This window comes from Labrus mixtus, chromosome 2 (genome assembly GCF_963584025.1).
Source record: "Labrus mixtus chromosome 2, fLabMix1.1, whole genome shotgun sequence".
NCBI lineage: Eukaryota > Metazoa > Chordata > Actinopteri > Labriformes > Labridae > Labrus > Labrus mixtus.
In genome coordinates, this window is record NC_083613.1 from 29,069,747 (window position 1) to 29,093,970 (window position 24,224).

At 42.9% G+C, this 24,224-nt stretch overlaps 2 protein-coding genes across 3 annotated transcripts in view; both read right to left on the reverse strand.

Annotated features, from left to right (window-relative positions):
* Positions 1–411: 411 nt before the first annotated feature.
* Positions 412–10,356, reverse strand: atg4da (autophagy related 4D, cysteine peptidase a). Its single transcript, XM_061060753.1, has 11 exons — positions 10,038–10,356; positions 7,235–7,514; positions 7,056–7,139; positions 6,341–6,514; positions 5,617–5,968; positions 5,436–5,500; positions 5,151–5,302; positions 4,982–5,060; positions 4,431–4,507; positions 4,115–4,234; positions 412–1,777 (listed from the first exon to the last, which is right to left on the reverse strand). The coding sequence occupies exons 2-11, from the start codon at positions 7,461–7,463 to the stop codon at positions 1,592–1,594; spliced, it is 1,518 nt and encodes a 505-aa protein (XP_060916736.1). The 5' UTR covers positions 7,464–7,514; positions 10,038–10,356; the 3' UTR covers positions 412–1,591.
* A 719-nt stretch (positions 10,357–11,075) lies between these two features.
* mast1a (microtubule associated serine/threonine kinase 1a) overlaps positions 11,076–24,224 on the reverse strand; it is a 72,393-nt gene continuing 59,244 nt past the window's right edge. For both annotated transcript variants that reach the window (XM_061060766.1, XM_061060775.1), the window contains 12 exons: positions 22,840–23,005; positions 21,981–22,082; positions 21,559–21,681; positions 21,292–21,401; positions 19,203–19,366; positions 18,413–18,657; positions 17,910–18,167; positions 17,583–17,815; positions 16,812–16,934; positions 16,398–16,534; positions 15,918–16,105; positions 11,076–15,688 (listed from right to left, as the gene is read on the reverse strand). In XM_061060766.1, coding sequence (XP_060916749.1) covers positions 13,977–15,688; positions 15,918–16,105; positions 16,398–16,534; positions 16,812–16,934; positions 17,583–17,815; positions 17,910–18,167; positions 18,413–18,657; positions 19,203–19,366; positions 21,292–21,401; positions 21,559–21,681; positions 21,981–22,082; positions 22,840–23,005 — 3,561 coding nt within the window. In that variant the 3' untranslated portion in view covers positions 11,076–13,976. The remainder of the gene's footprint in view (positions 15,689–15,917; positions 16,106–16,397; positions 16,535–16,811; positions 16,935–17,582; positions 17,816–17,909; positions 18,168–18,412; positions 18,658–19,202; positions 19,367–21,291; positions 21,402–21,558; positions 21,682–21,980; positions 22,083–22,839; positions 23,006–24,224) is intronic.

Here is a 24,224-nt window from a genome sequence, read left to right on the forward strand (position 1 = left end):
CAGCCTGTTATACACTGAGCATCCAATCTGTGTTAAACCATTAGATACAAACTGATGTCCATGGATTACTCACTTATGATGACTTCTGCACTTGTTCATTTCTGTTTAAAAAAAAAAAAAAAAAAAAAAGAATGGCACTGACCAATAGGAGGCATTGGAGCACCATGAGCAGCCTTTCAGTCCAAGCAGCTGAGAAATGTTCACAACCTTACACGGGACCACAGTGAACGAAGGAAGAATAGTCTCCATTGTAATGAAATGTCTTACTGGAATGACCTGCAATAACAAACTGTTGTTGACAAATGTGATAGATGCTCATTCATCTGACATGTGACATTCTGAGAACCAACATTAAGGTATAAAAAGATAAAGAAAAGAGTCAGATCTATAAAGAGTGAGACCAAAGTTAAATGTGATTCCAGTGTTGTGAAGTTTAATCAGGACAAACAACAGTAGTGCAACTTGCAGTAGTAGCTTCCTTGTAAAAAAGGGAGAGAGAAAAAAAAAAAAAAACACAAATGACATCGCAACAGGGGCTTGAAGATGTAGGTAAAAAACCCCCATTCAGCTCCAGCTGGTCTCGACCACTGAAGGACAAACCTGAACCTTTATAGAACGAAGACTGTTCTGGGTTTCATTTGCTAATCCATCCACATGACTTTATTACCGTGCTTCATGGGAAAATACACTTTTTTTTCTAAACATACATACTCATCCATCTCCGACTGAAGGGGTCATTTCACTTCACCCGCTCTACCCTTCAGCTCGAGTAGCCCTTTATGAGAGCTTTGTGTGAGTGTTCCTCTACTCCTGATGATCAATAAAGGAGAGCCAAAGCATGTGGAAGATTAACGCTCCAGTCAGCTGTGTGAAATCTGGGTCAGACTGCAACAGAAGAATGGATTTACATCCCTTCAAGATTAAAACATGGAAGGATTTGAAAACCTGTGTGAAGCGTGACGGCCTTTTTTTTTTTTTTTAAACACGGCAAAAATACTCAATATAGACTCAACAAATTAACCACATCACATCATCGCGCTCACACACAAACACACACTTTCGTAAACCTGATAAATACACATAAAGAATGAAAAATGAACAGGAGATTTACAGCAGGAGTTCGGTCTATAATACAAGAACAGTCAGGCATCCTCTCCACCCCCCCCTCCCTCCCCTCACTCCCCTGACCAGTGAGCTTATTAAATATCTTAAAGTCCCCACTTCACCGTCAGTGTGTTTCCCCCAGGACAAAAATCACAAGCGCTTTATTCAACAGAGAGTGCTCAACTTTGAGGCGTTTCTGGGGTCTGATCAAGTGAATCTAAATGTCTTCTACCATCCATTTGTAGATAATGCCTTAGCCCAGTAAAATAATGCTCAAACCAGAACCTTCTAATGCCTGTTAGCTTATTATACCTGCCTAAAACAAAAGGTGATAACAGAAGCCACACAGTTTTTATTCCCATTGAAGGCGATAAAGCACAAATGTGTCACCTTGCAGCTGCACAAGCAACAGAATCAAGTCCTTCCCTTTGAAAGGAAACAAAGAGTCTTTTTCTGCCCCCTACAGGCGAGAGCTGAGAAAGCATCCTTACAGGAAGACAAACTCATCACTGTTCCTTCTGTTGTTACTCCTGCTGCCCTGTTTGCCCCCCGGGGGCAGAATGTGGGCTGTGGGTCCACTGTGATTGCTGCTGTGACCCTCAAGTCCATAATCCTGACCTTTGCCCTCCACGAAGGTAAAGATGGGGTACTTCTCCTTGGACGAAGACAGGGCCTGATGGGGGGGGGGAAAAAGGTCAAACCTGGTTAAGAGGTTAAGGTCCTGGAACTCTTATAAGGTGGAACTCTAAGGTCCTTAACTCAAATATATAACATGTTCATTTACTGAACAGGAAATGAAGTTAACCAAAGAGAGAGCTTAATTATTAAATCAAGATCATCCAGTCTTTCTACATCTGTGAGCCAAAATGAAAGCAGAGCTCTGAACAATCATTACTTTCATTATCAGCTGTTGGTTACTTTTACTGTAAGTCAAAGCCTTTAAATGTCTGGTTGCGTAACTAGAGATGTCACAATTCCCTCCATCTTTTAGTCTGAGTTTAAAAAAAAAAGAAGATCCCTGGAGTTGGACTTGAGCTTGTTTAGCTCTTTTCTACTCAGTGCGCTTTTACACCACAGGTCACACCTACCCAAGGAAACATCGGATATGTGGCTGCAGGAGCTGGGGATCGAACCCCCGACCTTCAAGATGAGAGGCGACTGTCCATTTTTATAATGCACAGAGGTTTTTCAGTGACATTGTGTTTGTATATTTGTGTGTTCTTATTAACCGGGGGGGTGAGAGAGTTTCCTCACATCCTGTATTGACTGTTCTTTGAGTTCAATCTGACTGAACTTTGATAAGTAGAATCACAAGGTGCTGTAAAGTTCAGCCAGTTTTAGAGAGGGATTGACCTCTCATTCAGAAACTATACTTTGTTTATGTTCTTGCTTCAGAACTGCACAGTGAAATAAGATGAGCAGCACAGAGGGGGGGGGGGGGCTGCTACCTTACCGCAGTGAGTGAAAGGAACACCAAAGAGGTTTAAATCTTTGGTAAGAGACGTTACTGTTTACACATCCGCAGGCTGCCTATGCTGCTTATGTTAAACATACAGGGTTTCTTTTAGATATGTGACTTCACTGAGCGGTAACATGAAGCTGGTTATCAAACAGATAGGAGAACCCAGAGTCTCTACAGGTTGATCTCTTGCCCTGAACACAATACAGGTTAACTGTAGTGGCAATCTATCCTGTAAGAAGTGAACCACCTTCAGAGTACCCACAACTCAGAGTGAACCCAATAATTAGCTAAGAGTAAATCCTGCGTCGTCGTATCCCCCTCTGTTTTTGACCTCCCTGCATGAGGAAGTTAGTTAATCTCTTTACAGCCATAGAAAGGTTTTAAACTTCATCTCAGGAGTTTACTTTTGGTTATTATAGATTTATCAACTTGGTTATATTTGGTTTGTAATTCTACTGTTGTAGTCATCCTAAATCTAAAATGTCCCTTCATAACAGAGACATAAATACTTTAGGCCAACCAGTAACACCCTTATGAACACCAAAATGTTGTTCTTTTAATTTATTTTTTCCTCTTGTTTTTATAGAACATTGAAAGATATGTAAGTGTTAGGAAACAAATATAGTCCTTGAACAATAATTGAATTCAAATTTTCACAAATCTTCACATTTCTTGACTGAATATGAAACTCACCCTAACCCTACCGAGATAATTAAAGGTCACATATTAAACTCCATTTCAACCAGTTTAAATAAGTCTCAGAGCTCCTCAAAAACATGTGTGTGAAGTTTATTGTTCTAAATCCACTCTGATCCTGTATTTGATCATACCTATAAACCCCTCTATTTCAGCCCTGCTCTGAACAGGCTGTTTCTGTGTCTGTAGCTTTAAATGCAAATTAGCAGTCTCTGACCACGACCGCTCTCTGGAAGTGCTCGGGGTGGAACAGCTTTCTCGCTCCATACCCAATTGTCTGTGGTGAGAAGGCAGACTCAGAGGGCAGAACAAACACCTAGCTGGGGGAGGGGTTACTGCCCTTTGTGATGTCATGAAGGGAAAATCTCCAAACGGCCTGTTTGAGCACACATTTTCTGAAAAGTGGAGCAGGCAAAAGACGGAGAGGATGGACTTTTCTCATAATTGGGGGGGTTTGTAGACAGACTAGAAACACATATTAGTGTTAGAAAAACATTGTAAAGTGTTTTTTTTTTTTTTTTTTTTACAAAACATGTGATCTTTAACTTGAATTGTTATCCTCCAAAGTTCCAATGTTCTGTAAAATAAATCATCTTTTTAGAACCTACTGGACAAAATTTGCTTAATGGGCTGCATTTGAGGGAAAATCAAACTAAAAAGAAAGGTGTGCCTTACAGTAATGTTACTTTGGAGTCATCCACTTGATTAGGCGGCTCAATCTTTGCACATGATGAACTTTAATGGTATTTTTTTTTCAACTGAAGAAGGCTGTTTGGACATCTTGTGATCTCTTCTTTGATCAACTGTTATCTGTTTTAAAGAGTCAGAGAAAGGTGTAAAAAAAAAACTCACCACACTGACAGCAGAACAGAGGGACTCAAAGTCCTTCTTGTTCTTGGCGTAAAAGCCGATGGTGCAGCTGGGATCCATGCGGTTGAAGGGCATCTTTTTAGGAGAGCTACAGTGGAAGGACTAGACGGGGACAGAAGAAAGATTGAGATCACACTGTTAGAATCAATAACAGTTCATGACAGGACATGTTGTCTTAAATCCTCTCCACAGTTACAAAAACATTTGAAGTCACGTGGCATGAGTGCAATGAGATAGAGAAGAGGGAGAAGTGAATCCTTCAGACTTGAGTGAGCGACATGAGGAATGTAGAACCAACCTCCAGTGAGAAGTTGACTTGTGAGACATCGACGACAGGCTGGCAGTAATGAGGGTCCAGATACAGCAGCTGCTCGTCTGTCAGACAGACAGGAAGAGTCAGGAAAAGGAAGATTAGAATCAAAAGGCAGATATGTCCTGAGACACGAGAAGAACAGATGACGTTAAAGTAAGAACTCTCTCAGCTAACACTCTGAACTAGAAGTTATCATTGTTTATGGTGATTTAGTTTAATGTGTTTAAACCGTTGTTTAAGGCATTATGATCATGCTATTGACATCACAATTCAAAAGAGCGTTGCCATGAGAACCGGTAAAAATGATTTAATGATCAGGAATCTAAGAGAAGAGAAGAGTGCTGTCTTTAAAGCTCCTGTAAGGAACTTTTACTTTGTGTCCATTTTGGCGCCCCCTGTGGACAAAGCAGCACACACGTTTTCTTTCCAAGGCAGATAACGCAGAAAAGGTTGGCTACTTTTTAGTCCTAGCTCTTGATTTCTAAATCAGGACATCAGTTCCTTCTTTTGATGAGGATGATACGTATGTTTATTACCTTGGAAGCCCATGAAGTAAAGTGAATGCTTCGGCTTGCCTCCGATGATTCCAATACAACACTCCAGTTTGAAGATGTTCTGGAGATGACAGCGGGAAAGTTTTTAGTACAAGCTTAGAGATTTGAGATATAATGCAACTTTTTAAGAAAACAATTGTTATTGTCAGACCTTCACACATTCAATGTAGGACGGATTGAGGGCCTCCCCTCCCAGCCGTACAGGCACGAGAATGATGACAGACTTCCAGGCCTGGCTGGACAAATCAGGGGGGTTCTGGTTCAGTGACAGGTCGCATAGTCGCACCACATCCTCTTTGTACACTGCAGAAACAAGAGGGGGAAAAGACTTTCAAATACATACTAAGGAGCCTTCCCCAGGGGAGACATTTCCAAAGAAAGAGAACTCTTAAAAGGAGATATTATCAGCTTCATGATGTATGTAGTCTGTGCTCACCTGTGCAATCCTGAGCCACATAAATTGCCAGGTTGTGGACAGCAGAGGTTTTTGCTACCGCTTTCCTGAAATAGATTTATTCAGGATTTTCAATAAATCATTAAGTGAGCCAACAATGTTAATCATTGACGAAAACAGGAACACATTGGCGCGCACACAAAACATTCTGTAATGCCCTCACCGCAGGATGTGAGCCACTATAGAGGGTCCGTACCAGTCACCGGCTTTCTTCCCTGAACTTTTACCGATTTCAACCAGCTGGTGAACCCCAAACGGTGCCGGGGGCTGATCCCCGAACCAGGTGACCATTCTGTGGTGGATGGGCTCCGCCTGCCGGTCCTTCACAGACTCAGGTCTTTTCTTCTGGCTGCAGTTGGGTGCTTGATCACTTGGTGGGGACTTCTCGGGGGTGTTGGAGCCTCGCGGGGAGCCAAAGGAGGGGATGGGAACCCCTCCAGCCCGGACCGGGGAGCGTGGTCTGAACACCTCAAAGTCCACATCGGTCAGCTGTTGAGCATCTGGCCAAACCCAATCTTTAAAAAAAATAAAAAATACAAAGAGGGTTGCAGTAGACGATTAAGTAGAGGAAAGCTGAATGATTTCTTGAATTTCTTCAGTCTTTAGATATAAAAAATCCCAAAGAAGACATCTTTTGATTCTAAAATAAAATAGATAGAACTCAATAGAGCAGAAGAATGAAGCAGCCCAGTAAGAGCTAAGAAACATACAAAGACTGTCTGAGATTAAAGAACACGGACATCAAACAAAATAAGTAGATATTCAACCATTTAAAAAAAGATGGAGGAGAACACAGAGGGTTAAGAAAACGAAAACAAAATCATCTGCATCGGAGATGAAATTTGAATTTAATTTGAATGGTGTGGATAAATGTCAGAGAGACAAACCTCTTGGCATCAAATGGACCAGGAGACCCTGTGCCAGCAGCATCTGCCCGCTGCGCAGCATACAGCCCCACCCACAGTCTGTGGTCCAGGTGGAGCCCTCCAGCTGAGGGAACTCCCTCCTGTAGGTGAGCCAGACCCTGGACACAAAAGCCAAACGGAACCGCTCCACCTCGTCTGAGAGGATGAAGAGACAGAGGAGACATTAACGTGTGACCTAACACTCTAGAGGAGAAAGGTGGTTTGTGGTCTTCCACTGATGTAAACTCAACGAGCTTTCACTAGAAAAACTCATGTTTTTAAAATTCAGGTTAAGCTACATGTGTGAATGCACACAGCAGAATACGTTAGTTAATTATCCACGTGTAGTCAGGGTGAGCTGATCTGAGAACGCAGCTAAATGCAGGGAAATTCACCACAGGCGAGCGAGAGGTGGTGATTATTATGTTTATACCCTGCAGCCTGCACACATTGTAGACTGTATGCTTCAGTGTAATCTCCATGCAGGTAGAGAAGGCGCTTCATTGTGTTCTCTGTTTGTCAGTATGTTCTTCTCTGCTCTTTGGTTGATATTGTGAATATGTGGAACTCCACAAAGCATCGATATGAAGGCAAAAATTTGCATTATAGCGTTGGACTCTATTGCTGTCTCTGCCACTTCATTTTTTTTTTTTACATCATAAACCTGAAGGTTTAAACATTTGTATTTAGAGCTTACCTTCACTGTTGAGCAGATAGGAGTGTCCCAGGACAGTGACAGGTGATAATTTGTTGAAGGAGGTTTTCGTCTTGACAGTCCAGCCTACAGGAAGAGGAGCAGGAGAAATTAAATTAAAGACACTTTGGCGTAGAAGAAGAGACCTCCCACACACTCATCTTAAAGACTAGAGCGCACACCATATTTGACGTTGTTCCACGCTGACATCAGCTTGGCTTTCAGTTTGTCCATCTCATCAGGCTCTCCGCTCGCCTCTCTGCTTGGATCCTGTGTCTGTAGCAGCCGTACACCGAAGCTGCCCTGCCGCTCCATGGGCTGCTGCTGCTGCTGCTGCCGCCGGCTCTCCGCCAGCTCATCCTGCATCACTCCCCCCACGTACTGTGCAGCACTTGGGGAAATCGAGTTCATGTCTCTGAGTCCTCACAAATGGACTCCGTTGATCCTCATTGCAACACAGAACTAGAAGGAAAAATAAAAAGAGAAGGGAATCAGGCGACGAGGTAAATAATTGACATGAGTTTACGTTCTTCACACACTGCGACTGTTCACCTTACTCAACTGAATATCCTACTTCTCCCTCTAGCTTCAAACATACTGAATGGAATGGTAAATGGACTTGAGCTTGTATAGTTCTTTTCTAGTCTTCTGACGACTCGAAGCGTTTTTACACCGCAGGTCACACCGACACATTCACACACTGATGGCAGAGGCTGTTATGTAAAGTATCCATCAGAAGTAACTAATCCCATTCATACGCTCCAGATGAAGCAGCGGGAGCAACTTGGGGTTAAGTGTCTTGCCCAAGGACACATCGTACATGTCGCTACAGGAGCTGGGGATCGAACCCCTGCCCTGCCAGTTGAGAGACGATCGACTCCGCCAACTTTTGTAGAGTACCAAAAAACACTAAATGTCTGTCAGTTCTTGAAGTGGGACGTTACCTTTAACCCTGCTAAATGGTGTACACGAGTTATTCCTTATCTGAATGTAGGAGGTTGTACAGAGGCACATTTGTGATTGTGGTCTTCATAGTTAAAACTAACTGAGCTTGACTGACTGAGGGCAAGTGGCTCCTTTACTTAAAGTTACTGAGATGGTTACAGAACAAGTCAAAGAATTATGTTACAGATTAACTTATTCAGATTCTGGTTTCTTGGCTGTGTGGTTTTAGAAGAAATGACTAAAAGTGCTGATGTCAAAGCTTACATCAACAGTCATGATCAACCACAGAATCTCCACATGCTGATAAAGACTAACACGGTTTCACAGAAGAGCTTCAAAGATTTATCAAATCATCACTGAGACGATCAAAACCACGTCTATCATTTGCTGTTTTTTTTTTTGTTTCTGTTTAAGAGTAACCAGGTTGTGCTGAGAGTGAAGGTTGATTCATGACCTTGGAACTGGCAGTTTGGACATTTTTCTGTCCTTTGTCCTCTTTTCTTTTGTCTAACTGTAACACGTGAAGCTGCTCATTTACAATATTTGAGTTCTATACACATGATAGTAAGATGCGATATAAAACTGTCAGCATAATCAATGTTACGTAATGTCATATTTGTTCAACTTCACTGATTATCTTTGAGATTTTTACATTTGCTCAAACAAAAAGCATCATTTAAACAGATCGCTTTGTGATCTGGGAGATTGTGGGGGGGGGGGGGGTTAAAAAAAACTATTTCGCAATTTAACTAAAGAATTTCCTGCAAATGTATCAGCTCATGATTTCCTGGAAACTTGCCGTTCTAATTAAAGCTTCTTATTAGACCTATAAGTAAGGATTAGCTGTCAAACTAAATTTCCAAGGCTATGAATAAAAGTTTCACTTCGTTAAAATCACATGACTTGAAAAAGCAGGTGCTCACTTCCTCAAAAAGTACAACAACAAAAAAAAAGTAAACACAGCACTCTCAGAGTAACCTTGACTCATCATCTGTTGTCAACTTCTGTTTTCACAATGCAGAAAACACAAAGGAAAGTACTAATGCAGACTTCCCCACCCTGCCCTGAAACTGAGTCCTGACATCATAATAATAATAATAACTTTATTTATATAGCACCTTTTAAAAACACAGGTTTACAAAGTGCTTTGACAAACAAGAACAAAGCAAACTAAACCAACCACAGAAGAACATTAACAAAGGCAAAATACTAAAAATAATTTAAATACAATTCAACAGAAAAGAACCCAAAGTGCACGATACCCAACAGACATGTATAACCAGACCGTCACAAGAACCATCACAAGAACCCAGGCAACACAAGAACCCAACAACAGGAGCTGAGACCAAGAGGAACCAAAGATTTAAAAAGATGTAAGAAACTAAAAGAGCTGAAAAATAAATAAAAAGATAACAGCAATAAGAAGGTAAGAGCAGGAAAAGAAATAGAAACAAGTGGTTAAAGGATAAAAATAAAAAACTATAATATTAATAAAAATAAAAAGTATATATAAATATGAAAGTAAGTAAGATAAAACAAGTTAAAACACAAGAGGAGTTTAAGATAAGAGCATAAATAAAAGAACAGTCAGAAGTAGTTCATCAGGAGTTTCAATAGGGAACAGAAGCATGGTGTGTAGTCACTGATTACAAAGATGGGAACATTTCTGAGAAGAATCATGTGATCAGCGTTTGACAACCAGCATGTCGGCCTTTCTCATTACTGTGGAAGTCATCTGATTATGACTGCCTGTCATCATCCATCACTGTAGATCAAGATGTTCAGCAACTAATGCAATTAATCACAGCAGGACGGAGATGGATCTGTCACGATACTAGAAGTGTGTTGTTTTTAAAGGTTATTTCCATGTTACTCCTCTTTCGCCCACGACGTCAGAGCAGAATAATAAACCACATAATGCTTTCTTCTAATAATCAAGTGACCGTCCCCCTGTGCTCCACCTTCAAAACTAATCTTCGTCAAATGTTTAAACTCTCCAGCTACACATCCACAACCACCAGTCGTTTAAATTGGTCGTACCTTGTAGAAGGTTGAATCATTTCAGCAGCATTTCGACGACAGCAGTCTCCTCGGATAAAGTCAGTGTGTTAGCTGAGGCTAGCTGACGTTAGCATTTTAAAAAGCAAACCCCCGGCTTTTAGCTTCCCGGTATTCAAATACGTTCCGACCTTTCATCCAAAAAAAAGTTGTTATCAGTTGCGATACGACTCCCTCCACTCAAGAAAACGGGTTTATTTTTTTTACACACGGTTCCGGAGATAATCCAGTACATAGCTGGCTGTTAAACGCCCCTTGCCAGACACCGCTTTAGCATCTCCCTTTGACAGCAGAGGCCATTTACTTCCTGTTGTCCTTTCCCGACTCACGTCATTGGTTGAGATGATCGGCGTGACACCGCTGATTGGATGATACCCGTCGACTACTCTAATACGGGTTATCAGCGGTGTGTGTCGTCTGCTACCGTACAAAATTATGTAATCTGTAACCAAGGCTACACATTATGATTGTAAAATAAATAAATAATATTTCTGTAGTGTGACGGACAGCTACAATTTATTTAGGTCTGCTAAAACGAATTGTAGAATTGATTCGTCGGGGGAAGTAGTTTAAAATAGAAGATTTAGAATAACTTTAATATTCAAATTCAAAAAAACTTCAAATTTAATTTAATATTAGAAATTCGATTCATTATAGCCAAATATATTGACCGGCAGGAGCAGCCAGTCAGCGGGTCTTCAAACTACTTTTCTGAACAAATCCGCCTTTGAAAGTCAAATAAATAAATGATTTGTCCCCTTAAACAACACAAAGGAGGTTTCCGTTGTGCAGTTCAAAGTTACATGTTTTTATAGTTTTTTTCTTTAACTTTGTCATCCTTTATCTGGCTGTCTGAGCTTTATGAACCTAGTCTTGCTTTACAGCTGCATTTACAGGTTTGAAATGTATTAATTTTTGTATACATACGTGTGTAGTGTGATCAAAAAGGGTAAACGGTGACACAATAAAGATGGATGCAGCGTTGAAATGACAGACTATGAGAATAAAGGAATGAGAGGCTTTGGAACAAATCTCAGAATTTAATTCCACATACTGCACTTCAGGTGTCTGCATTTGAATTACATCTACCACAAACAAAAATGCCCCATGGTACAAATAAATACACTTTCAGTGAACAGAGAAGTGTGGAATGTTTTTTTTATACTTGGATTAAGTGTTCATTTGTAGATTCAGTTTTTTTATATAGTATATTTTCTTTTTTTTTTCTTCAAAGTAACTTACAAACAATACCAGCAAATTAAAAAAAAAAATCATTTTTTAAATAAAGTGCATATATACTACTCTCTCTGTCAACCACAAAAAGAGAAAAGAAAAGATCAAACATTAAACACAGGTATAGACACCATAGATTGAGAAAAGGCCTGAAAGTGGGCACGGTAGCTGTATAAGATAACATTACAGTCAGCTTTATGTCTCAGGAGCCGACCTGATTACTGGTTTCTTACATAAAGATACAAAAGAACTCCTTCCTATCAGTACACTATTTAAGACAGGATATTTAAAAATGTTCTTCCCTATTCCAGAAGATATACAGTAGTTAACAGTCAGGTGAAGACCACAACATCAGAGGAGGAATTAACTCATATTTCAAGTGTTCATTTGATAAATACTGCAAATATTGTGTTAGGAAACATAAATGCATATTATGGCTAATACTTGTTTTGGTGGTCTTTGCTCCATTAAAGAAACTCCAACATGTCATTAATGCACGTTTTATAGTAACATGTTTAACAGTGGATTTTTGTTTAACCACTGGAGGGCAGTATAGTACACAGCAGAGGTTGTTTGCATGTACAACCTGGGACCTAAAAATCATTGCAACACCCTCAAACATTGTAAGATTTGAGGTTGTTGAACACAGAATCCTTATTAAAAAAAAGATAACTAAATGATATTGCATTAAAGACGCATACACAATTGTCTTTTATGTGAATGATGTAAAGATTTGAAAAGACAATTCAGCAAAAATCAACTTTCCCGCTAGCATTTAGCTTTTTTTTCCCAGCTATTTGTAACTACTCACAACACAACTGTGCAATAACAATGTAGAAAAATATTTTGCAAGTCGTTGTGCAGACCGAGCCAATTCAAAGACATCAATTTAGAAGTAGCTGATATTTTTCAGAACTTCTGCCTTGGCGTGAAGTCGCTGTTGTTGGTGAAATCAGAGTACATGTTTAGAGCTAAAAGGATGGAGGTCATTTAAATCGAACTGCTGTCAGAGAAGAAACATTTTACAAATCGTCAAAGATGGATCAAATTGTTTCTTCTTCCTGCACACGTCTGGAAATCAACTGAGTTCAGAGACAGTTTACTGTGAACATTTAACTCTTCCAGCACTCCTGCTGACATTATTGATTCAAATATTTGTATCAGTTTGTTACAAAGCAAAATGTGAGCATCACATTTGTCAAGCTTGCTTGTTGGACCTAAAAGCACAATCGTTGTGATTACTCTGTTTCAGACTTGTTACAGTCTAATGATTCCTACCTACTTCAGCTATAGAGCCCTTTAACATCTTACAGTATGCTACATCCACGACTGCCTGCTTAGACTCCAAACAACACATAGATTCACTGTAAATGTGCTTATCATTGTTTTATACTATTTCCACATAGGTACCCATCACTGTGCCTGTGTGGTTTGGAGAGAGAGTTTTCATTAAAGCCAGCAGCTGATACTGGATCATGCCTGCTGCTTGTTTAATTCCAGTTTGGTTTCTGTCGTGACCCTCGCTGTGTCAACAGTGTCGAGTGTGATTACTCCAAACCCCCTCACACACTTCTAAAATCACTAACTCACTAACTCGCTCACAAACACACTCACGTCCCAATCCTGACCACATGGGCATGGATTTAAATGCATGAAAATCAACTGCTGCAAGTTGTGAAAATGTGTTTGTGCATGTGTAAGTGTGTGTGTGTGTGTGTGTGTGTGTGTGTGTGTGTGTGTGTGTGTGTGTGTGTGTGTGTGTGTGTGTGTGTGTGTGTGTGTGTGTGTGTGAGTGTGTGTGAAGGCTACAGTTGGAGGCAGAGGGAGAGAAGGACTGCGGTAGCCCTCCTGCAAAGGGGAGATAAGCGCTGAGCCTGAGCTCTGTCAGCCCTGTAGCCTTTAAGAACCACTAGAAATAGACCCAAGGTAGGTTCACACACACACACACACACACACACACACACACACACACACACACACACACACACACACAAACAGGATCCCTGCGACAGGCAGAGCTGGACAGTGTTTGACGTGACATCCACTGTTTTGCCCGACTGTGCACATTAGCTCAATAAACTGCTGCATGAAGAAATGAGCTAAATCATGCTGCTGCTTGTTTTTTTTTTTTTTTACCCGCTGTCTCCAAACAATCAGTCATTCATGTTGTCAGATGCTAATTTTTCCTTTTTGACTGCAGCTCAGTCCCTCCCCCCCGTTTCGTCGTCCTGTTTAATGAAACAGTTAAAGACAATAGGGCTGGTTGAAGGACAAAGTAGAGTGACTGGATTTGGTATTCACAGTATTCAGCACGTTTTGATCGGTAAAGCACTTTTTGACCTTCTTGTACCTATAATACATGTACAGTACATAACCATATGACATGCATTCACATATACCCACACACATATACATCTGATAAAGTGTTCCACATTACATTAAGAGTCTTCTTATTAAATACTTTCTATAGAAAATCAACAGATAATGCACCTTTACAGTAGATCATTTTACTATTGGTTTTAAGTTAGAATCAGTCAATGATTGAAATCAATAAATAACATTTTATATACATTTTAACTGGAATGTACATTGTTTTTAAGTGCTTGACTTCTGTTGCATTGTTCTTCAAAAAAAAGGCATCTTTTTTTCTTTTTCTTTTTCTTTTCTTACTGAAGTTCGATTTGGGGGTTATATTTTGGGTGGGCCGCTACCCGTTGCAGCCTTCTCAAGTGGCATGCCAGCAGGACTTTGTGTCACCACAGCAGCCCCAGCAACCAATCGACCTGCCGCGGGAGTGTCAGACTTTCCCGCCGCGCCTCCCTGCTTTTCCTCCGCCGCTTTACTCTGCTGCTCTTTGCTCCTGGCGCCCTCCAGGGAGCCGAGCTTGATCGGCCCGAGGACATTTTTGGCCACAGTGGTCAGCTGGCTGACGAAACTCGTCTTTTCCCCGGGGGAGACCGGCCGCGACTTACAGAGGGAGGGTCCGCAGAGTGTAGGCGCGACAGAAGTCGGGGAGGGAGACGGTGAAGGCGAATGCTCCTCCACCACCTCAAGGCGACATTTGTCCTCCCAGTCAAGAGTACCCCGGTAGCAGTTGACCGGTCCGAGCCCCTGCCTCACCTTGCCCAGCGAGAGCGGTTGTCCGTGTGGGGGGACGACAGGGGCAAGAATTCGAATAGGGAGTTTGGGGCTTTTAGGGCTAATGTCCTGAGTCCTCAAGTCGCTGCTCTCCACTCCTGCTTTCCTCAGGCTGTCCCCCATACCTGACGGTTTAAAGGTTTTGTTCATACTTGAACCTGCTGTCACTGTAGCGTTCATGCTGATGGATTTATCCGGACTAGAAGTAGAGCTCTTGAAAGCAGCACCAGGTAAACCAGGCCTCAGACTCTTGTTTCCTTCCTGCTTTGGTTCAGTTCTCCCCACGGGCTGCTCCTGGGAGATTTTACTGTGAGAAAACACACCTTTGGCTGCCCTGAAGTCTTGCTGTTTTGAAGTTAAGTCTGCTGGACACTTTTCAGGCCCCCTGTGACCAACGAGGCTTCCCGTTGTTTTGGTAGGGGTGCTCGGAGTCGTAGCCTTAGTGGTTTCCGTACTCGCTCTGGAGCTAGGTCCAGCCTGTGAACTCAAGGGCGACTCCGTTGTGTGAGGTTTTCTCGTTAAGGATGACGGGGACACTGTAGCTCCAACACGACCCAGTCTCTCCAGAACTGACCCGTTATCAGAGTCCCTCTCTTTCTCCCTCTCTCGTCCTCTTTCCCTCTCTTCTCTCTCCCTCCCGGCCAGCAGTGTCTCCCTGCTAAGCGGTGACTCTTGTCTTCCTAGCCTCCTCACAGGCTTCAGGACTCCAGTCTCAGGCGCAGAAGAGGATGAAGAAGAGGGCAGCGGCGGAGGATAAGGCAGGTTCTCTCCGTCCGTCTCCAGCAGGCTCTGGAGGCCGAGCTCGCAGAGGAAGGCGTCCTTACGGTACTCAGAGTGCTGCACCTCCAGGCTGTGCTTCCTCAGCGGACCCCCCAGCCCGCCCGTAGAGCTGGACTGGGTCAGTGGTGAACCCAGCTTCTCTGCTGACTGCACCCGCTTGAGGAGCGGTGATCGTGGGGGTTCGGCGCTCTTAGGTCGGGGTCTGACCACGGGTGGCGAGGAGTGGAGCTTGACAGGGAAGGACTGGGTGGTGTTGGAGCTCCCCACAGTGTGGCCTGGTAAGGGTGGCGGAGAAGACTGGGTAGGGGAGGGTGTGTGGGCGAGCGGGGAGAGGGGGATGTTACCAGCGGACTTACAGCGGGCGGAGCGGTACTGGCGGTGGAGCTTAGGGGAAAGGCCGTGCAGGGAGCTGGGCCTCATGTGCTGAGAGGGAGCGGGGGAGTTGGGAGTGCTGGAGGCTGGAGAGCTGTTCTGAGAGGAACCTGAAGGAAAACAGAGAAGCAGAAAAGATCAATTAAGTTATAACGAATCCCTGAGGAACAGACACACTTTCGATTTCAAGTTAGGAGAATTTTGCCTTTGAGGGCCTTAGACTGCGTTAAATTTGGATAACTTCTGTTTTTCTTTTTGCAGCAAAATATTCCTTACGTGGACTGTACAGAGACATTTATCTCTGTGAACTCATGTACTGTGTGTGTGCTGTTGTCCTACCCAGGTATGAGGGCTCAGGGGTGGAGCGGTAGCCCTGAGTCGGGGAGCGGGCAGACAGGCTGTGAGTTGGGGAGCCAGGAAGGCTCTCGCTGGACGACAGAGAGCGATTCAGCGAGGACAGACTGCGGCTGGTGTGCAGCAAGTTGGACTGCTTGGTGATCTTACGGAACAAGGAGTTACGCTTCTTACTGCAGGACAGAAAGAGGAGCGATATAAATTAGCTTTTTTTAATAAACATGACTTTAAATAGAGAGAAATCGGTTGTACCATTTTTGAATTTGCATGTTGTGTTTTGTTCAGTTACAATGGTGGGCTAAACTTCTCATAGGCTATGCAGTTATGATATCAAATCAATTAAAAAGCCTACACAGAATAAAAAGGGTAATTTCAACCTTTTTTTGGTGCATTCTAAGATTTCTGTGCAGCAGCTGAGTCTACATTCTCAAATTTAACTTTCTACATCATTATATCCTGCTGTACCTCTCCTGGCTGTCCTTTCCCATGGTCCTCCTGTTTCGTCGGGCCATCTTACACTTGTAGCTGGCTTTGCGCGCAGGACCCACTTTGATGGAGGTGTTCTCAAAAGGAGTGGTCGTCACCGTCACCTTGTTTCCACTCTGCAAAGACCAATGACAGGTGACGAATTGTGATTGCTGAAACACTTACACCTTTTTGCAGAAGTTATTAAAAAACGAATTTATATTTACAGCAATCAAAAAAGCCACAATCCTCAAATTACATCAGACTTTAAAGCACTTTGTAAAGTACAGAAATAGCCTTCTCTTAAAATTAACGACTTATAAATAAACTACTGAGACAGAAATAGAAGAAAAAAGACAGAAATAAGATGTCGCCAATACAAAGCATCATTCAGGGCGGTCCACTGCTGCCTACCTTTAGGATGAGCTCCACCACTTCAGTGTGGACCAGGCCGTGGACAGGCTCCCCGTTTACGTGGGTGATGAGGTCACCGGCGCACAGACCAGCTTCCTGGGCGGGGCCTCCGTCCTCCACATGCTGCACATTCACACAAAACATTCCAGTTCAAAAACATGTAGACACATGAGTGACAACAATCAGTCCAAAGATGAGACTAAACACTATAAGTCAGGGTTGGCTTCCTTAATTAACAGTCAGATAAGAGAGTGTGTGAGTTTTTAGAGAACAGCTGTGACAGATAAAAAGATTGAAAAAATGTAAAACGTGGAATTTGCACAAATCCAGAGTCAATCAACTTCTTTAATGTTCACTGACGTACTGCCTTCATGCCCTGCCACCCAGATGTAAACCAGCACGGTGGGCGGGTGGCATCTGAAAGCGCAGAGGGGTTTGGCAGTATTGTGACCGAGAAAATAGAGAGAGGACCGTAGGCTGGCCGTTCACCAATTTGATGTTGCTGACCCGCAGACACTGTGATCCCGTCTCTAGCCGTGTTAAACAAATGGGCTCACATTTGTTTTCTTAACTTTAGGATGGTTGGCTTTGCAGAATTTTAAATCTGTGTTTCATTGACGGGGAAATCAGTCACTAGGAACATCCTTTTCCTAACTAGTCTTTTGCTGAACCTTGCTTAACGCTAACAACACTTACAAATACACAAACACTATGAGTCACAGTCGTGAGGTTATGCGTAAGGATTGCACATGAAAATGACAAGTTCCTTACCCAGACTATGTGATGCACGCTGTAGATATCACTGTCCCCGATGTAGACCCTGATGGCCCTGAGAGTGAAGCCGTACTTCTTTCCAGAGCGATGGATGGTGATGGGAGAGCGCAACACGCTCACTGCCGGGAAGAAGTCTCTGCTGGGCGAGGAGTCCCGGGACGAGGGGTTGGAAGAGAAGGAGTGGGGGGACATGGGGCTGGCGAGGGGAGAGAAGCCGCCATGCTGATCCACTGGAGGCAGACGGAGAGGAAGAGGGGGAAACAATTAGAGTCTGTATTTGAAAAACAATGACTTGGATCAGTTCTTTCCTTGCGTCTTTTTCACCTGATGGTATGATGACAGACAAGGCTGTGGCAGACGCTGACTTGATGACCTTGTTTCCAGCCCTCGAGTTGCGTTTCTCTCCCTCACCAGACAGTTGCTGATGTCTCGCCCTGCGGAGGACCAGGTCGTTTGTGGCCCGAGGCCCGAGAGGGTCGTACAGAGGAGTCATCACGTCCCGACCAGCCGCTGCAGGACTTTGAGATAATGTAGCGATGGCCGTGGCGACTCCAGGTGTCTCTCCGTGTCGGGGGGATTTGTCTGTGAGGATGTGGAGTCAGGTGGAAATTATAGATTAGAAAATAGCAACGTCAAGCATTTCCCAGCTGCCCACTGACTCAGCAGAAGCCATGTAATAAAGTATTAAGGCTGCTATTTCACCGCCTCCTCTCCAATTCACCTGCTCCGTCTCTCTGTTTATTCATTATCACTTTCCTACTGATTTATTATTATTTTATTATTATTATTTATTCAGCTACATCAAAGACCGCCCCATGCTAACACACCTGCTCCGTTGATCTCCTTCAGACTGTTTCTCTGCTCCAGGAGGCTCGGTGACGGGGCGCTGGTTCCATCCAGCGAGGTTCCCCGAACCTTGATGGGCACCTGGCGGGACAGGAAGTCCGGCTCACCGTCCAGGGGCGAGGCGAAACGATGCGTTTCCATCAGAGCTGAGAAGCGTCTGCGAGCACCGAGAGGTGGGCTGGCATCCCCCTCCATGTAGAGGGACTCCGAACAAGACAGGCGTTTCCTGCACAGAGGTGGAAACAAACAAGGCTAGTGGTCATGAGTCCATACTTAGTTTAACACGATGGTACTCAGGATAACAACGCTTATATTTGACATTGTGATGTTTATCTTGCATGCTGTAAAGCACTGAACCGTGTGAGCAAGCTAATATTTGCAAATGAGGGTTAAACATTGTTCAGCTCAGCGAATGGGAATGTCTTCCACTTTCAACTAGTTTCCAAAGTTTTTGCAGAGGAGGGATCTGCTGCCAGGTTTTTGACTCAAAGTGAGTGTGAAGTCTTGCATGAACTTATTTTTATGCAAAAAGTGTCAAGAAATGGTGTCAGTGAGATAGAAAGCTGCTATTCAAACACACTAGAGTCGCTGCTTCTGCACGCTTCTGACAAAGAAAAAAAAGTACATACAGGGAGCTACAATCTGAGCAGCCTCAATATTTTCTTATGCAAATCTGCAGAGCATTCATCTCACTTACTTTCACCTTCTTGTGTCTGAAGCCGCCCCCCGCCCCCCCTCCCCCTCCCTAATTTAATAATCTACGTTACTCACATCTCTGGGGATCCCGTCCTCCAGCTCTTGTCTCTCATGCTGAAGCTGCCCAGGCTCTCTCTCTTCGTCACCTTGTCCTCCCGCGGGCCCTTGTGCTCCCGACGGGACACCGAGGTCGTAGCTTTCTGCTCCAGCTGAGAAAGATGCTCCATGCTGCTGTACACCTGCAGGGGGGACAGTCAGATCAATAATCACTCAGTGAGTGAGCGGTTATTAACCACTCGGAGAAACTACAGCTGTTGAGTGAAGGCAGCAGCTGTCTGACGCTGTTGATTGGTCAATGATTGTATTTGTTTCAGTTATATTTGCTGTGTTCCAGGCTGATTCCCTTCAATACATCAGGGACAATCAGTGTTATGCATTACGATTTCCTCTGTTTAAATGTTCTCTGTGTTCTACTTAAGAATAATTATGAAGCAAAATAGCATTAAAAATAAAGTATATACGCAATAAATTAAATACATTAAAACCACAGTAACAAGGAGCGTGTTATTAGGCTTTGAAACAAAGATCGATCATGATTTATAGATTTATAGATTTTTAAGCTGTCTAGAAAAGAAACATGGAACAGAGAGCTCAATGTTGACATTCTAGATGAAAGACGGCGTAACGTGGAAGATACACCAAACATCGATCAATTCACTGACAAGGAGGGAATCTGATCCACTTCATTACAGTACTGAATAAGAAAAGAGACAGATATCAGATGACGTTAATGTCACTGTTTGAGAGTTTAGATCATATGATGAAGATCTCTCAGCATGATTCTCTTTTCTTTTGAAATGCCAGAAAATGACTGCTAATAGACACAAGATGTCAGACGTTTCTATAAACATTTACATATACTGTGTGTGTCCTAGGCATTGTTTGGAGCATTATATCCTGAATTGGTGTTAGTTGCGCATAGGGCTGGGAATCTTTGGGTGTCTCACGATTCGATTTAGTGACGATTCTTGGGGTCACGATACGATTGAGAATCTATTTTCGATTCAAAACGATTCTGGATTCATGATTCAAAGTCTGTTTTTGAATTAGTACATACTTCAGGATCTACTCCAGTCATCTGAGAGACTGTCTGAATTTCTTGCTGCTTCATTTGGCTTTCTACTGAGTTAAAGAGCTAGCGTTAGCACTTAGCAGGGAGCGACTGATTAGCCCCCACCTCTAGTTGTGTGGCTCCGATTTGACCCAGCAGTTAGAGCGCATGTGGCAAGAGGCTTCTATCTCAAATATAAAACATGCAGTGCCGTGTGTTCAGCATTCTCTGTACACCTGCACAGCTTGAGAGAGAGAGGACGCTGAACAGCCCTCAACTGAAAAGCGTCTCAAATTATATTAAAATGAGCCACTCCATGAGGCACTTGAGATTGTCTCGAGAGCTCCTTCATGACTTCACAACCCAGACACAAGAGGGTGGACCGGGAGAAATACAGAGGGGAGGCAGATGGAGAGACAAAGCATGTGAGAGAGAGGGGGAGAGAGAGAGAGAGAGAGAGAGAGAGAGAGAGTCAAATGAGCGGGGGGGGGAAAAAGTGTGAGCTGAGAAAATCACACCCGAGAGGAAAAGTGTGACAGGAAAAAACACTCTGAGACACACTGAGAAAGAGAGAGGGAGAGAGAGAGAGAGAGAGAAGGAAACACATATCACAAACAAAACAGATTTGGTTGTGGAAAGAGTGAAGGAGTGAAAAAGAGGATGAAAGATTGTCTGGGTTAGTAAAACAGAACATACAGAAAGTCAGGGAATAAAAGGGCACAGCGAGGCCTCCACATTAAGGATACACGAGCTGCTGATTGGCTTAAAATAGAAACTGAAGACAAAGGGAATAAGAGGGAACGGTGTTAAAGTAACAGCAACGCAGTTATACTCTCTGAACTGCAGGCATGAGACCGGAGTCCAGCCTCCATATACTCCATATAGCTTTCCATCGAAGACTTTTTATTCTACCTTATCTGATCATGTTCTAAGAAGTGCCAAGTGTGTACCTGTGAAACAAAAATAACAGATTGACACAGAGAGAAGGGGAAAAAAAGGAGTGAGGGTAAAAGAGAGAGAGATGACAGAGGAGAGAGAGAGACAAAGTCAGACCTTGCTGAAGCGAGGAGAGCAGGAAGAGAACTGTCTGATCTCCACCGGCTCGTCGTCATTGGTGTCATCCTCGTCGTACGTATTGATGTGGTGATAACGATCCGAGCGCGCTGAAGGTTGGGGAGAGAAATATATGAGCTGTCACCTTAACATAAAGTCTGCATTTCTTAAAGGAACGGTGTCGGGAGAATTATTGTACAAGCCCATAAAGCTAACACTGATGTGACTGCTTCACTTAACAGGCGCATCAATTCCAGAGGAACGTACTATCAAAGTAGCTGGTGTCCTCCTCTGACTCCAGGTGAGGGACGAACTCGGCTTTCTGTCTCAGCAGACTGTTCCAGTCCAGCTCGGTGAAGAACGAGTGCTGCTTCACCTCGAACGCTCCACCTGGGAGCAAAAAACAAAAACAAACATGCAATCTATTAGAACCATTTTTAAGTAGAGCTTGGATGGGCAGCACACTTAGAGCTGCTTAAGTCAAAGTTTTAACATTTACTTTTCACTCTATGATGACCTGCATGTGTGTGTGGTCTTTCTTTAAAGTGAGAGCCACAGAAAGTGATCAACCCCTCAGTCCTACGTAGCAAATTTCAGCTCATCGGCCGGACTTCCTGTCCCGCTTATTGCCTGGGTACTGCGAGTCTCTGATCAGATCTCTGAAACCAAGTGAACGAGGAAGTGAGTACCTGTGCCCAACCTCCCGAGCGGGTTGGTCTGCAGCAGGGCAGAGATGAGGTCCAGAGAATCTGCAGGCAGGGCGTCGTCACCTTCTGGCCAAACGATATCATCTACCAAGAGACAACGAAAGGGAGAAAAAAGGTCAGAGTGAGAACAAAGAAACAAATCGCCTCCTTTTTATGTATTGTTTTTATTAAGACAGATCATAGACAGGTTGAAACTACGGGAAAGTTATCCTTACATGACACAAAGGTAAAAAAGGAAGAAACTAAAAATGCAGCAAAGTCCAGAGTGTAGGAGCAGATAATGAAAATAATATTGGATGTTTGGTGTTAAGGATCTCATGGGGTGATTGATGGTTACCGTCATACAAGTTAAGAACCTTTGTGTCTGGCAGGACGGGGTTCCACCCGGTAGGGAAATACAGTTTTTTGACCGCTAAGCTGTTGCTGCTAGAATTACATGCAGGTGTTTTTGTATGGAAAAAAATGGACATGTGGAGCCTATGAAAGTAAAATACACGTATTGTATGTTCAACAAGGCAATGTCACTCGATCTGTCTTTCAGATTTAGGTTTAGTGAGTCAATTAGTTAATCAGGGTGCAGCACCTCAGTGGCTCAATAAGTTAGCTTAGCCTCTACACGGAGCAGTGCTCAAAAAACGTGAGGCTAAAAACTCACCTCATGTTTCAGATGTTTGGGAATGGTCTTGTGACTGATCCTTTGTGGTTGTCTTAAAAATAACTACATGAACTATGAACTGTTAACAACCTGGATTAAAAACAAACCCTACAGCTTTTTTATGTTGATTGTTAAAAATGAGTTTTAAGACATTGAATACTTTTAGTAAAGGTTGTTTTTTCTTACCTGTGATGACCTGTCCAAACAGCTCCTCAGGAGTGTCTCCAAAGAAAGGCACACAGCCCACCAGGAACTCATAGAGGATGATGCCCATAGCCCACCAGTCCACAGGTTTCCCGTAACCCTGACGGAGAATCACCTCTGGAGCGATGTACTCCGGGGTCCCACACACCTGAGTCACAAAAAAGATACATGTATATCTCCCAGTTATCACCAGTCCATTCTGATAATTTGTTTTTTTATATTCAATTTTTTTTGTTAGGAATTCAAGCTGCAGGGAGCTGTTAGTCTTTTCTCAGAAGCATGTCCAGTGTATATCCCAATAAGAAAAACTAAGACTGATGTGAAAACTGCTGATGAAGCAGTTATAGACAGCTTGAGAATTTCACCAAAACAACATTTTCATTTAATTTGTTGTGAGGTTTTCATTTATCCTCCTACTTGTGTATGTTGGAGTCTGTGTGTGTGTGTGTGTGTGTGTGTGTGTGCATGGTGCACGCTCTGATTTAAAGCCACTTCCAGCACGTCAAGAGGTAAGTCACAGTTTCCACATCATCACTACGCTGATGAACGTTTATGACAGTGTGTCAGTTCTGCAGAGTTTTGACTTTGCGTCCTGAAGTAATTAATTAGTTTGGTCCTAAAGATGAGACTCTAATGCTGAAAACATGATAAGTTAGCCTCCTCTGCTAGAAGGAAAACTCCGTCGTCCCTTGTTAATGATGCACTGCTCTTTTGTTGTAGACACACAACACACACACAGCTCATGAATTTCCATGAGTTTATTTGTGTTTGATAATAATTCTACTAATGTGTAAAGTTTTTGAATTAGTGACGATATTTATTTTCTCTTAGTTATCCCACATAATCCCACAGTTGTGTTTATTATGAAATACTGGTTATTGTATTGAATAGTTTAGTATCACTCAGTCAACTTTAGTTAAATAAGAAAAAGTATTTTCCAGCATCACCAGAAGGGAGATGCTTGTTGCAGACCAACAACACACACAGCTCATGGATTTGTGTACTTCTGTCTGTTGCCATGAGAGTAAAGAGCCAGAACCATTGAACTATTTCCTGATTCTTCTTTCTCTGGCAGAACGATGCACACTGGTTTCATTGAAAGTATGTTGATCTTTAGGCTCACAGCGATTCTGCTAAATATTTGTTTTACTTCCATAAAAAGAAAGAAGAACATTTAATTATGTTCATGAGGATTATTGGAGAGGTATAATCGACATTGATTCTAAAAGACGTGAAAATGAACTCAAACATGTTGCAAAGCTTGATTCCACGTTCACACTTTACATTTGAAGTCACTGATACATAGCTCAGCGTTTCATTCTGCCAGTCACACACACACACACACACACACACACACACACACACAC